This window comes from Scylla paramamosain, chromosome 4, assembly GCF_035594125.1.
Source record: "Scylla paramamosain isolate STU-SP2022 chromosome 4, ASM3559412v1, whole genome shotgun sequence".
NCBI classification, from domain to species: domain Eukaryota; kingdom Metazoa; phylum Arthropoda; class Malacostraca; order Decapoda; family Portunidae; genus Scylla; species Scylla paramamosain.
Window position 1 is genome coordinate 36,868,636 of NC_087154.1, and position 15,699 is coordinate 36,884,334.

The 15,699-nt window shown below is 43.3% G+C and overlaps 1 protein-coding gene across 4 annotated transcripts in view; it reads left to right on the forward strand.

Annotated features, from left to right (window-relative positions):
- The window catches only part of LOC135100055 (homeobox protein EMX1-like), a 31,029-nt gene extending 22,526 nt beyond the window's left edge, over window positions 1-8,503 (forward strand). For 3 of the 4 annotated variants that reach the window (XM_064002935.1, XM_064002937.1, XM_064002936.1), the window contains 4 exons: window positions 222-749; window positions 862-1,889; window positions 2,150-2,319; window positions 7,531-8,503. In XM_064002935.1, the coding sequence (XP_063859005.1) occupies window positions 1,259-1,889; window positions 2,150-2,319; window positions 7,531-7,695 (966 nt within the window). In that variant the 5' untranslated portion in view covers window positions 222-749; window positions 862-1,258 and the 3' untranslated portion in view covers window positions 7,696-8,503. The remainder of the gene's footprint in view (window positions 1-221; window positions 750-861; window positions 1,890-2,149; window positions 2,320-7,530) is intronic. The other variant, XM_064002938.1, reaches the window with a different exon arrangement.
- The last annotated feature ends 7,196 nt before the right edge of the window (window positions 8,504-15,699 follow it).

Below are 15,699 nucleotides of genomic sequence, written 5' to 3' on the forward strand. Positions count from 1 at the left end.
TCGAAATGACGAAATCAGCTATAATAGTCTTGACACTTTTCCATTCTTGTAAGTACATGAAAATATATTTCCATAAAATAACTATATTTGTAAGAAAACTAAATTTGTCACTTCTTGTCTTTTGTCCGTAACTAAACTTCACACCACAAATAGCTAGCCACCGCAACAGTGAGCACCCACACAATCTTCCAGCCACCCCTAGCAATCCTGCTCATCCCCAGATACAACTACCACGGCTTGCACTTCGTCCGCAGCAAGAGACAGTTCGTTCGTCGCTGGCTAGACAGAAAACACCTACAGCCCACGTTAAAATTACACTGGATTATGGTCTGGCCTGCCCTTAGCGCCACTCACTCCATCACAAACTCACTGCTCTAATCAAGAGAACAGTTTTTAATGCGATCACTTGAGTGGTTGAAATGTAAATTTGATCATCATCGCCGACGATCAACAGTACCAGTGAAGGGGAAGAAATGATTCCCTGCAGGATGTTGAGGTTACACTGCTGTTCCTCCGTCAGCGCTAGGCACGGGGTGCAGCAGGAGTCTTATTCGACGCTATCTGAAATACTCAGGTGTCCAACGAGAGCGAAAGGGTGGGAAAAACCATGTAAGAACACAAAAATGCCAGATCGTTGCTGAACCTGACCACAGTTACCATTCCTGCCGAGAGGTGGCGCGCGAGCCAGTGGGTTGGAACTGTCGGGCTCCGAGTGGCTTCGTGGATGAATCCTTGCCTACTTTCTCTATGTAAGTATTTGCTATTGTTTCCACGTCTAAGATAATTATTTATATTTTTCTTATAGTGTGTTTGTGTTGTTCAATGAAAAGGATTTAACTGATGTACAAATGCAAATTCCAGCGGAAGACCTAAGAGAGAATCAATGGATGACAGTAACATTCACTGGTATCCCTCAGCTCGGGGCGGAGCCTCGCGGAGAGCCGGACCAATGGGACTTCACTATTAAAAGCAATAACAGAGAATCGGGTGCTAATTGACCAATCATTGACCACGCTGGCTCATAATGGCGATAAGAACAGACAGAACAACGTAAAAGGAGTAGAACAGTTCCAGCTTGCCGTATAAGTCCACGTGAACTCCTTGCGTGCTCACCTCCGAGAGTTGTTATCCTGTGACTGTTCTGTAACTCACTAGGGTGGCGCCATCCTGGGCCTGAAAGACCAGGGTGCTTGACCGTGCTAATAGGGAGTGTGCTGCTGTACAGGCAAACTGCGAGAACCAGGTGCCCACAGACTTGATGATGCCGCAAGCGCCCACGCCCGTGGTGCCCACACGCCCACGTCTTGGTTTCTCCATAGAATCGCTGGTCGGCTGTGGAGATGAGAAGCGGGCGTCAGCATCCCCGCCCGCGCCGGGCCTCACCAAACTGGCCGAGTCTCCGCCGCACCAGCCGCCGCGGGACTTGACTAACATAGGACTCCCGCGTGAGTTTTTCCTTGTCCGAGAGCAACAACTTCGGGACCAGCTGAGGGACCAGCTGCTGAAGGAACAGCTCCAGCGTGTCCAGCAAGCCCACCAGGACTCCAACCTTCGCACCTCGCCCTTCACTTCTCCCGTCCGCACACAGTCACCCTCACAGTGTGACGATGACAAGAAGGCACCGTCGCCGCTCACCAGCCCGACCTCGCTCCCGCCGCCCAGCCTCCTGCCGGGGACTGGAATGCCCCTACCGTCACAGCTGTTGCCTCTCGGCGGACACACAGGGCATCCACACCTGCCCTCACACCTCATGCCACACCCCCTCCTGACACAGGTGCCGCAGTTCCCGGGCACGCCTATGCCCCCCGTGTCCTGCCCGAGAGACTACCCACTCTACCCTTGGCTACTCTCTCGCCAAGGCAGGATCTTCCCTCCAGGATTCCCTGGCGGTAAGTTTTCGCATTCAGTGAAGGATGTTAGCCTAGTGTAAGAAGTGTCCACACCATAGATTGCTGAAAAGTACTTATTATAATGGGATTTTTTTTTTTTAGAACCTAAAACGGAACCTCTGTACCCGATTTAAAATTAACTGCGTCTTGGTGAAAAAAAAAAAATATATATATATATATAGATAGATGTTCATAGGGAAGAGGGACGAACGCCGCACTGTACTGCTGTCAAGGCGGTGACACTCCACTCCGTCCTGCAGGTCATGACTTCCCCACCTTCCTGCTGCCCTTCCGGAAGCCGAAGCGGATCCGGACGGCGTTCAGCCCGAGTCAGCTGCTGAAGCTGGAGCAAGCCTTCGAGAAGAACCAGTACGTGGTGGGCGCAGAGAGGAAGCAGCTCGCCCAGTCCCTCAACCTCTCCGAGACACAGGTAAGACATCAGTCATATATTTTCATAATAGTATTATGTCCATGAAATCAGTTTACAAACTCGAGACTGGTGCGAATACGTGATTCCCTATAAGAGTGTTGCATTGTGTACATTGTGGCGGCGGTGTGGCGTGGCAGGGCGAGCTTGGTCCCATAACAATAACAAACAAACAGTGTGACCAGAAGGCGGGGCCGCGGCGGTCCGCCGGCCGCCCTGCATCGCCCACTAATTTGTGCTGACCGCTCATCTCCCTTGGTTAAATTTCACCCTCGGCTGAACCGTCCCTCCCCCGCCCACGCCCACATCCCGCCCACCTCTTTAGCAGCCCTCTCTTTCCCCTCGTGGGAAATCCCCTCGTTCCCTCCTGGCGTGGCTGAGGCTTCGTCACTCGCCACATGTCAGCAGCCGTCCCCCCGTTGCGATCACCCAGAAGTCACACTTGTTTATCATTAGCGATGGCCGGTGTAGTGCTCGACTCGTGCTATACAAATGTCGGGGTTTACTAAAACACGTCGAGACATTTTCTCCATTCCCTCAATGGAGGAAGAATTTAAAATTGGGAAATATATATCTAACAGAAATCGATGCTTTTTTTTTTGGCAGAGAGCATATTATTATTATTATTATTATTATTATTATTATTATTATTATTATCACTGTCATCATTATCATTAACATCATATATTTTTTTCTGTAATATATTGTGATGGCAATTTTAAGAATATTCACTATCATAAAACAATATTACTAATAAGTCTTTACATTATTATTATTATTGTTATTATTATTATTATTATTATTATTATTATTATTATTATTATTATTATTATTATTTTTATTATTATTATCATTATCATTATTATTATTATTATTATTATTATTATTATTATTATTGGTAGTAGTAGTAGTAGTAGTAGTAGTAGTAGTAGTATCATTATTATTACTGTTATTATTATACCCATTATAATAATAATAATAATAATGATAATAATAATAATAATCATTATTATTAATTATTATTATTATTATTATTATTATTATTATTATTGTTGTTTTTATTATTATTATTATTATTATTATTATTATTATTATTATTATTATTATTATTATTATTATTATCATTATTATTATTATTATCATCATCATTATTATTAGTGCCCTCATCACTACCTGTGCTTGAGCTGTCCACGCTTGTAAATCATCTCACGCAGCGTCCATTATTCTGACCTTATTCTCCTCGCATTCTTCTGCCACCTGCATTAGTAACACACACACACACACACACACACACACACACACACACACACACACACACACACAGCATTATCATTATTACTTCCCAGTGGATAGTGAACGTTTCCCTCTCTGCGGTGAATAACATCAGTATTTTTTTTAAAGCTTCAGGAAAAATTATGTTATTTTTTCATGGTGCTTCCTCAATTTCGAATGTATGAAAGACTATTATGTTCCTGGTAACATATGATAACATGCGGCAGTGTCTTCTTAAGGTGTTTACCCAGAATGACTTATTTTCTTGCTTTCTTTCCTGCCGCAGTGCTTCCGCTATTCATGTTATTCATTTTACTTATTCATCCATACTCTATTGGTGCTATTCATTGAATCCTTTTGCTGTGCTGTGAGGTTTTTCCGTCTTTATTTACAGTATTTACTTGGTTTACTTTTCTTTCATTATATATTCTTTTCCACCGCTTCTTTTCTATAATTTTCTTACCAGTATTCATCTCCGCAATACATTCAACATATATATCCTTCCTTATCAATGTACGTGTTTTTTTTTCTTTTTTTTATTGTATGTGTTATATATTTTTTTTTACATTATCGTAGTCTTTTTTTTTTTTTTTTTTTTGGCTTCATGACCAGTTGCTGTGGTACACTCAGCACATCACCACAACAACCAAGCAATCAATCAATCCATATCAATCTGTAAACTACTTCTCCTGCTATCTATAATTATTTTCCAACGTATTTCCTTCCTTCCCTACTCTGACTTCTCGTGTTCCCTCTGATACTCTCCCTCCTCGCGTGGCCTTTCCCCCCAGCAGCCCATACCCGGCAATTTATAGTCCCTCTTGCTTCACACACAACCTGGCATTATTTGAGCGGCTTGTATTGCATCCTACCAGTGGAATGTGGATGAACAGGAAGTGTGTGTGTGTGTGTGTGTGTGTGTGTGTGTGTGTGTGTGTGTGTGTGTGTGTGTGTGTGTGTGTGTGTGTGTAGGTATGGTTGTCCTCGCATAAGCAAGAGTGAGAGAGAGAGAGAGAGAGAGAGAGAGAGAGAGAGAGAGAGAGAGAGAGAGAGAGAGAGAGAGAGAGAGAGAGAGAGAGAGAGAGAGAGAGAGAGAGAGATTAACAGACACACTGACACACACAAATTCTCTCTCTCTCTCTCTCTCTCTCTCTCTCTCTCTCTCTCTCTCTCTCTCTCTCTCTCTCTCTCTCTCTCTCTCTCTCACACACACACACGCAATAGACAAAAAATCACACAACCGGGTACATACATACATAAGTAGATATACAGATAAAGACAGACAGAAACCCACATACATAATACTGACAATTAGACAGATAGACAGACAGAGAAGGTGTGGTTTAGGGGGGGAGAGAAGCAGGGTGTGGTTGGTCAGGTGTGGCTCAGAGGAAGGGAAGAGATGGTGAGCAGGAAGCAGGATAAGGAAAATATTAACTCTGTTTCCTTTGTCAGCTTATCAACTACTACACTTTCTGATGCAGGTGCTTTTGTTTATTATATTTTTATTAGTGGTTTATTATATTCTGTCTTCATTTCTTTCCGGCGTCATTTATTGTATTTTATCATCAATGAGTTAGTTTGTTCATTTAAGTACATGTATACTCATTCTGTCCTTTGATTTGGGACAAGGAGCACTACTACTACTACTACTACTAAAAATAAAAATAATAATAATAATAATAATAATAATAATAATAATAATAATAATGCTACTACAACTACTTCTACTACTACTACTACTACTACTACCACTACCACTACTACTACTACAACTATTAATAATAATAATAATAATAATAATAATAATAATAATAATAATAATAATCACCATAATATTACGAAGAATAATAATGATAATATCTTTCTGATGTACGTATATCCTACTTCATTATACACTATCTCTTTTTTTTCTGCAGTAACAATATTTATTTTTTTTATCTCTCTCTCTCTCTCTCTCTCTCTCTCTCTCTCTCTCTCTCTCTCTCTCTCTCTCTCTCTCTCTCTCTCTCTCTCTCTCTTCCGCGGCGTGTTCAATTGGCATTCTCTCTCAGCCACCTATTGATTACATAATTTTCCTCCTTCTCCTCCGCATCATCATCATACGCACCTTTCCTGCCTCTGCTGTATATGCTTGCTTCATTCCTTCCCTAATTCCTCTCATTCACTCGCAACTTAGGCTTATCCTTCTGGTGACAATGAATAACTTTACGTGTTTTTCTTGTTCTTCACTTACAAAAATGATATACGTTTTACCCCTTTTCCCTGCTACTTTTCCTCCCTCCTTCCGTCCCTTTCTCTTACTCTCCCTCCTTCCTTATCTCTCTCCCTCCCTCCCTCCCTTACTCTCTCTTCCTCTCAGTCTGCATTTCCCGAGTAGTTTCATTCTATTCTTCCTCTCCACCATCATTCCAGCTTCCCTTTCTCTCCCAATACCATCTATTCTACCAAAGGCCTCCCCTCATCTCCTCTTTCCCTCTCTCTCTCTCTGTCTCTGTTACTTTCCCAGCCTCTCCCCTCTTCTTCCTCTCATTGGCCCTCCTCTCCGCCCCTGCTCCTCCTGCCTTTTCCCCTCTGCTCCCTCCTCCCTTAGTCTGGCGCCGAAACCCAACATATTGCTGGCAACAGAAGGTAATTGTGCGTAAAATCGGTTTTAATCGGGTGACTTAATAGAGCTGGTTGACGGGGCGGAACTAGGGAAAGCTTGCTGTGATGGATGCAGCCCCCCTTTGGCTCTCTCTCTCTCTCTCTCTCTCTCTCTCTCTCTCTCTCTCTCTCTCTCTCTCTCTCTCTCTCTCTCTCTCTCTCTCTCTCTCTCTCTCTCATTCACACACAAGGTATAAGAAGTTTCACTCAAATGATCATAATGTATTTTTGACACTTTTATTATTTTTTTTCTTTTCACTTAAGGTTCTGATAATTTTACAACTTGAATTATTTCTTAACACTGAACTAACGCTCCTTGCACATTCCCTCGTGGCATTATTGTGCTTAATTATATATAACACGTCTCATCTGTGCAGGGTATGACTCGTGTCCTCTGTAATACTTATAGAGTTTGGAACATAAAGTGCAGCAGTATACCAGTACGAGTAACGCCACGTCCCTTTAAATTGGCACCGTGATGAAGCTTTTATATTTCCAATGGCGTAATATCGTAGGAAGGAAATATACAGTGTTAGTGTTAACGTGTGGCAGCCTGAGCGTGTCTCTCTCCTGCGTCCCCCACCATCGTCCTAATAGTGGATATGATGTTTGCCATAAGTTTCGCTACAATGAATTCAATTTCGAGTTGTTTGCTTTAGTTCAATTTCATCCTCGCTTTCAAACAATAGAGGAGGGGATAGAGAGCGAGGGGGAGGGAGGGAGCCGTGGGTCCATAGCTAAGTGGAGTATAGGCTTCCCAACTCGGCCTCCCGCCCGTGACATGCCATATCCGGCCGAGGGAGAGAGGACTCTTCCCTTGTTTCCTTGGTCCCTTGCCATCGCTCGCCTCCCCTCCACTTCCTGAGTTCCCTTGTCCAGTGGTCGGGCCGCGTGTCCCCCGCTGCCACGCACCACAGCGACAATTAGTGATAATTGATCGTTTTCACTACCATTTTCTTTTTTTGTCAGATGACTTAATTAACCCACAAATTACGATCATGTTACTACAGTGTCTTTCGTGATATCATATAGTTACTGGGTCGTGTGGGTACCGGATCTTGCTCTCACGAACGCTGCACTGCTAGATAACATAAAAAAAAAAAAAATAAAATAAATAAATAAATATATAATATATATATATATATATATATATATATATATATATATATATATATATATATATATATATATATATATATATATATATATATATATATATATATATATATATATATATATACATAGAGAGTGAATGATAAAACCGGTTTAACAATATTATCTCTTTTCCCCCTGCAGGTCAAAGTTTGGTTTCAAAACCGGCGAACCAAACACAAACGGCAGCAGCAGGAGGAGGAGGGCGGAGAAAACAAGACAGAGACCAAGCAGGGCGAGGACGAGGGTCTGGTTCTGGAGCACGAGGAGGAGGAACTCGATGTGGAAAACGAGGCAGAGACTCACTAGCTCCCCCATGTGCTCCCCCAGAGTCTTCCTCCCTCGCCGCCCCTCCGCAGCCCACCGACAGGAGCCGCCCAGCACGACGACCAACCCGCCGCTTCTGACGACGACACCGAAGGGAAGATAATAAAGATCTTTGTTGTGCTCTTCTCATCGTGTCTGCATCACGCGTTATGAACTGAAGGTGCTCGGGTGCAGAAGACCTCTTCCTTGCCGCAGTCGAGGCAAGGATCACCGTTTCCTTCCCCTGTCCCAGTACATCCCCGAGCATCTCGCCCTGAAGCGGCCATTGGTCAGTGTGTCTGTCGGTGTGGCTGCCTGGAGAAGTCACACAGCATTGTGCGCAATCAAGTACAATACCTGCGTGTTTTTCCTGTTAGCCGCGATTCACTCGTTGTTAGAAGCAGAAATGCTCTTCCACCTCGTGATTTTTCCTCGCTCTGTGTTACATGATTAGCGGCCGCCACGGAGCCGCCTCGCGTGGGTCATATTGATCTGTACCACTACCTGTGTCCCTCGTCAAGCACCAAACACTTACTTACTATTCCTTGTTATCTCTGTCTCGTCTCGTGTTCTAGAAGAGTTTTCCTCCCCGTTTATATATTATAGAGGCCCCGAAGCCCTCCCTAAAGTTCCTATGTGTGCCATATTTTGTAAATATCTGTAAATATCATCAAATAATTTATATGTAAATATTGTATGTATGAAGTTTATTTGTTTTAAAATAGTCGAGCTCTTTTTTTTCATGTGCCAGTACCTTGAACAGCTGGAGCGACACCCAACTGTGCTTGACAATAAAATGTTAGTCTCCGTCTATACCTTGTTTTGTCAGCCCAGCCCACTCCTACTTTAATTTTATCCACTCACAACACCACCATCGCCATCACCACCCACACCACCACCACCATCACTTCCCATTATCCAACCACCTACACGACAACCACAACCACCACCACCACCACCACCGGCTTACATTACCTGCCTATCCACATCACAGACACTACCTTGTATTATCCACCCATTTCCCAACACCACCATCACCACTTGTCCCACCTTGTACTATCCATCTAGCCACACTACCATTACAGATATTATCACCACCACCGCCACCCCTACCACCAAAGGACCATTCTGTAATGAAAACAATTATCACCACCACAACCTTCATGCCTTCCCACTAGCACGAAGTAAACAAAAACACCAACAAAAACAACTTTAACCACCATCACCATCACTCCTGTAAACAGAACTACCATGAACAAACCCGCAGTCATCACCATCATTATAATTAGTCAAGATCAACACATAAGTAACTCCTGACAATACCTTATTATTATTATTATTATTATTATTATTATTATTATTATTATTATTATTATTATTATTATCATTATCATTATTATTATTATTATTATTAATATTATGATCACTATTATGAACTCGGCAAATATACATTATTTCCTGTACGTCAATTAGTTCATAAGATTTATTTCTTTAATTATCACTTAACTATTTTCACACTTTTCTTCTTTTTGCTGAAGCTTCTCTCGTGATGATTAAAATTACTGGATGATAAATTTTGAAGCTTTTTTTCCGTTTAGTAACTTTTTTTTTTCAACTCAGGTTAATACTAGAACTTCTTTCCGTTTTTTATAAATGAGAATAATGATGACGATGACAATAGCAACAATATAATGGTGATGATAATGATGATGATGATAATAATAATAATAATAATAATAATAATAATAATAATAATAATAATAATAATAATAATGATGATGATGATGATGATGATGATGATGATGATGGTGATGATAATAATAATGATAATAAGATAATAATAATAATAATAATAATATAATAATAATAATAATAAAAAATAATAAAGAAAATAATATAAAAATGTTGCTGTTGTTGTTGTTCTTGTTCTTGTAGTTATTGTTGCTGTTCTTATCATTATTATCATTATAATTATAACTCCCCATCATCATCACCAACATCTATTAATGATCAACAGAACTGCTCTCATACTAATATTTGCTTTTACTATTGTTATAAATCTCACTACTTTTTTTTAGACAGCTTCACTGTCATCCCACACGACACACTAGACTAAATACCAAGAGAGAGAGAGAGAGAGAGAGAGAGCGCACGCTGATCTCGTGTAAACTCTACGGTGCTGAGTGGCCGCGTCTCACTGCTGCCGCCACCACGCAGTGACAGGCTGGCTTGGGGGCTCGCTGCTAGGGAGTGGGGTCGCCCTGCCGCCTTCACAGACACCCTTTCTCTGCACACCTCAAAGACTTTCTGGCAGAAGCTGATTGGGTTCACTACATATACCAATGTAATGAGGCTTGTGACGCGGCCCCGAATCATAAGCAGAGGGGAGATCAAGACTGGCGCCAGCATGACAACAGAAACAAGGCAATTTTGGGGAATGTGTGTGTGTGTGTGTGTGTGTGTGTGTGTGTGTGTGTGTGTGTGTAATGTATACGTATATCTTTTTATGTTTTTGGTGTTTTTTTTATACTTTTCTTAGTCGTAAAAGCAGCAGCGCATGGTAGTCACATCGATATTCAGCTATTGTTTTCCTGGAACAGTAGCGCGGTTCCTGTGATGAGGTGAAGACAGGGTATTGTGCAAATGTTATAATGGGAAGTGTCTGACGTTATTGCGGTCACAGTAATGTCTCATACTCCCACACCTGTTTCACCATCCTGCTGCCACGGCAATGCAGGTGTGGATGAACCTCATGCAATCAACATTTTTCACAAAACACACACTGGTAAGTAGCGTGGGTGACAGTTTTAATCTACGAAAGGTACCGGGTGAACGACTCGATACATTTTTACTGTACAGCTTTCGTATTCATCTCATTTAGTGTATGTCTGGATATGGGTTAGAAACTTTTACCTTGGAAGAAAGAATCGCCTGTAAACCCAAGCCATCATCATTTAAGTCCTCAGGTTTTCATCACCTTTCCTCCATATCGTGACTGTGAAAATGAATAACGAACTCAATCTTCAGTGACACTGGGACTCAGAAATAGCTATAATCAAGTCTGAGTTTTGCTCAAGTGTTGGCAAAAATCATATTGAATAAAGGAAGATTTCTGCTTGACGGAGGCGGCATGATGAGACCCGTGTGACGGAAAATGGCTGAGGTAAGGTGTGTGTGTGTGTGTGTGTGTGTGTGTGTTCCAGGAAGAGCGTCTAGCAGGCACATATCGCTTTGATCGTGCCATAAGAACACTGTCATGAGGAAAACAGCGAGATATTGATAAGAGGAATGACTTTTTATGGAACTCACACTACAGCAACGTGGCCATATGGCGCCTTACTGGTATGACGGAGCTTCTGTGCGGTGAGTAATGTGGTGAGGTGATGTACGACTGTGTGGTGGTGAAGGAGATTGGTTAATGGTAAGTAAGCGACAAGGTGAGTGTGGGTGTGAAGTGAGGGATGAGTAATGTGACCAGCGTGAATGGGATGAGTGAGACAAGGCTTCATGTGCGAGTAGTGTGCAAAGTGTGTAAGGGACTTCTGATGAAGTGGCATTAATTTTTTTATCTCTTCGGTATCAATATTTTTTTTGATGGCGAAGAATACTGGCAAAAGTTGTGAACCGAACTTCGTGGAGAAAATGCAGTTCTAGACCTCGCCATTAAAAAACACATAACACTTAATTAAACTCTGTGATATACTTGGTAAGTTTACAGTTCCCGTTGTCATATGAAAGTGAAACAAGGATAAATGAATGAAAATACTGACAATACCTTACATTAACTAGATGCGTAAAACACCAGTATAAACAAATATAAAATCTTGTTCATTTGGGCCGTATGCAGTTAGCATGATGACAAGAACAACCACGAATAGATCACCATTGGATTAAAAAAAAAAATAAAGACAAGAGATGTAACATTACGACTGACCCTGAGATGAGAGACTAGAGACAGCTCAGACTTATACCCTTTAAGTTCAACATGTTAAGAAGTGTTCTGAGAGACGGATATATCTTCAGGAAATGCTAAGTGAAAAGAGTATGAGTGGCGATGGGTGAGTAGTGAAGTGTTACTAGTATGATCAAGAAAGCCCAGAGTAAGAGGTTCCTGAGGTGAGTCTTATAGAGTTCCTGGGTCCCGCGTGGGTGGCGTGGGGCACATAACAGCTGGGTGGTATAATGGCGCCCACTCCTCTGCCCCAATCACACAACCGTCAAGGTAACAAGTTTCTCGTGTAACCTGATGCGGGTGAAATTATCGAGGTGTGTGGGAAATGGAGGGAGGGTGTAGAGCAGGGGGCAAGATCTCTCTCTCTCTCTCTCTCTCTCTCTCTCTCTCTCTCTCTCTCTCTCTCTCTCTCTCTCTCTCTCTCTCTCTCTCTCTCTCTCTCTCTCTCGGGTACACATGTTCAAAGAAGATTTATTCCTTCTCTATGTTATTGTCACACTCGCCCGGGTTCTCTCATGTCTCTGTGCCATGCGGTGTCTCTCATCCAGGACCATTCATCACACACACACACACATACTCTCTCTCTCTCTCTCTCTCTCTCTCTCTCTCAGGAAAGCAATACATCAATGTGGAGAGCATCAAAGCATATCAAAGTACATCAAGCAAATCCATGAACAGGTGATCCTCTAACTCGCTACACTCCGTCACACAAATGAGCCGCAAAAGTTCGAGCTTGGTGGCAGGTAGTAACATTGGAGTCCTCGCCGCCGCACATCGCTCAGGGCGCGAGGTTGTTGCACTCGCCAGGCCTGCAGGGACGCGCCAGTGTGTTGTGCAGTGCTTATAGGCCGCCCCGCACTGCTCTACCGCCTTTCCTTTCTTCTTTCCCTTACTCCTTTTCCATCTTCCTCCCCCTCGCCCGTCTCTCTGTCCTCCTTTCGTTAATGTAAGAGTAATTGATTGATTTATTAAGCGTAAGGCGCCGTGCAAACTGGGTCATACGGCTCGCGTCGATGTATTTTAAGATCAGTGGGTGCTTATGATGCATTAGCTCTCTTGGTTTCTTTTGGTTGGTGTGTTGGACGCGAGGCTGTTTAGGCGGGAAAAGTTCGTTAGGGTCGAGTGACGCACTTCTGCTTCACTTAACGAACGTCAGCAGCATCAGTAAACAATCATTATAACAGCAACATCAACAATAACAACAACAACAACAAAAACAACAACAACACCAACAACAACAAAAACAACAGCAACAACAACAACACCAATAATAATAATAATAATAATAATAATAATAATAATAATAATAATAATAATAAAAATAATAATAATGCAAATAACAATAATAATCGGATCGCGAGTCTAAATATGGCCATTGCATAATCCTCTCAGGGATGAAAGACGATATTTTCCGGGACAAGTGAGCTGCGGAGCCTCTCTTTCGCTCCCTCCCTCACTCCCTCACTCCCTCACTCCCTATCTCCCCTCGCCGAGTGTGCCGCCGCCTGCCTGGTCTTCACTCACAAGCTGCCTCTTCAGCGTTCTTTCTTCTCCCTTGAAGCATCGATGCTTGGACCCTCAAGTGCGCGTTCTTAGCCGTGAAGCAGAGGTACTTGGGCCTGGAGTACAGATTAAGAGGCCGAGGTGTAGCGGGCGGGCAGGGGCGAGGGTGCGGGCAGCGGCGGGCTTGATGGTCCGCCCCCTACCCTCATAACCCCTTGTTAACACGCCCTGGCTCTGTTTATCCCCACGCCCACGCCCTCGTTCCCGCCACGCCCACACTCTTCACTCTTCCTCGCTGCCTTGATTGTTTTGTCAGGCGCAGGTGCAGCCCGGTTCGGTCTTTTTTGTGGGTTTTATTTCGTATTTTTTCGTGCTGGTGTTTTCCCGGATGGTGCGCGCCGCCTCCCGCCCCAACGAGCCAGGCGCTGCGTGTAGGTGAGGATACTGGGTAATTAAAGCACGTTGTCTTTCCATTACGAATACCAAATAAAGAAGGAGTGGACTATTGTTTATTACGTTAAAGGTGTTTACGTACTTTCTCTCTCTCTCTCTCTCTCTCTCTCTCTCTCTCTCTCTCTCTCTCTCTCTCTCTCTCTCTCTCTCTCTCTCTCTCTCTCTCTCTCTCTCTCTACTTGCAACACTCATTTGAATTCAGAAACAAACGCGAAATACTTCAAGAAGTGTGTGTGTGTGTGTGTGTGTGTGTGTGTGTGTGTGTGTGTGTGTGTGTGTGTGTGTGTGTGTGTGTGTGTGTGTGTGTGTGTGTGTGTGTGTGTGTGTGTGTGTGTGTGTGTGTGTGTGTGTGTGTGTGTGCGTGCGTGCATGCGTGGGTATCCTCCCTGACTCTTGCATCAATGAAACAAGGGTGGTGGTGGTGGTGGTGGTGGTTGTGATAGGGTAGAGCGCCCTACTTCCCTTACCCTCCCCTCCTTCTCCCCCCGTCAGGAAGTTGGTTGGCTACGTACCCCTCCCTTCTCCTCCCTTTCCCTCCCTTCTCCTCCCCTCCCCTTCAGGCACTTATCTTCTTTCCTTCTGCTCCACCTTAATCGCATTTCTCGAGAAGGAACAATGGAAGAGCTGAGTATCGCTGGAAAACCGGGTTTGTGTCCGACTATTATTCTCTCTCTCTCTCTCTCTCTCTCTCTCTCTCTTTCTCTCTCTGTCGGGTGGGTTAATATGTTTTTACGAAGGAGAATGATTGTGGCGGGGAGAGCGAGGCGCGGCAGCAGTGTTCAGGCGGCCAATAGTCATGTTAATGCTGCGACAGTTGTGACCGCACTGTTTTGAGCGACCATTAATCTCACGCTATCGGGACGCATCAGCCGCCCGCCGGACCTCACTACGCCCCGACCTTGGCAAGAGGACAATCGCGTCTCACTCCCCGCCAGTACCACCTAAAAAACACGACCTCCGCGATTATATACCTCAAGATGTGTTGAATATACAGTACGACCACCGCTTAACGACTCACTCACCACGACTCAATGTTTATGAGTAAGATCTGAGACGTAGTAATAATACACGGTAACGAAGGAAGAGGAGACGAAGAAGTACATGAAGGAGGTAAAAGTACATTATAAACCGAGTCTTTTCGAGAACTACAAGAATCAGCAGTCAGTTAGTGTGCATGTGACGTGAATGCCGTTGATGGTGAGGTAGATACAAAAAGCAAAAGTTAAACTTGCGTCCAGCGAAGCGGCCACTAATAGGAGTAGATTCAGGGTGTAATGGGGCTGCGTGAGGTGTACCGGAAGGTGTGTACGGGAGCCACGTGAGGACAGAGTTAATAATTCTCAATGTTAAACACGAGAACATTCGAAAGAGGCATGGCGGAAAAGGGTCTTCGATTTTGCCCTAACAACACTAGGGAACAGAAAAATATCTGCAATGCAATCTTAAGTGTAAGAGCCACAAGAACATTAGCACATGTGGACCTGGTGACTTGTTCATACCGTTATATAAGAGAAGAATATTCGAAGGATACACGATTAAAAAAAAGGTCTTAAGATATTCCCTTACAACAGACTAGAGAATAAAGAAGCATTCGTAACACAAGCTTAAGTGTCAGGAGAACCACCACGAGAGACACTTCATGATAAGAAAACAATATTCGAAGAATACTCGATAAAATAATGTTTTAAGATATTCCTTTACTAGAGAACAAAAAAGTAACACAAACATAAGCATTCTCATTCGACACCAGATCGAGTAAAAGCAACCACAGGGACATTCAAGACTTTCATTAGACTATGCAAATGACTATTTTTAACCGTTAATTCCCGGTCATTATTATATCTAAGTCGGTCTTTTTGTTAACACCAGTCTAAATAAGCCAGCCACACCTGCTCCCCTTAATCTACACGCTATTCTCTGCACACTTAAGGCGCTATCACAAGTGTTTTCAGTCAATGTCCAACTCCGGCGCCTTTTGCGGTGAACAAGAATCACAAACACTTGAAATGTTGCTCTTGGTGACTCCACGCCCGCGAGATAACCCACGGCGGGAAGCGAGCCAGACAAACGTACTGTAGAGTAGGCCATGATTATTAATT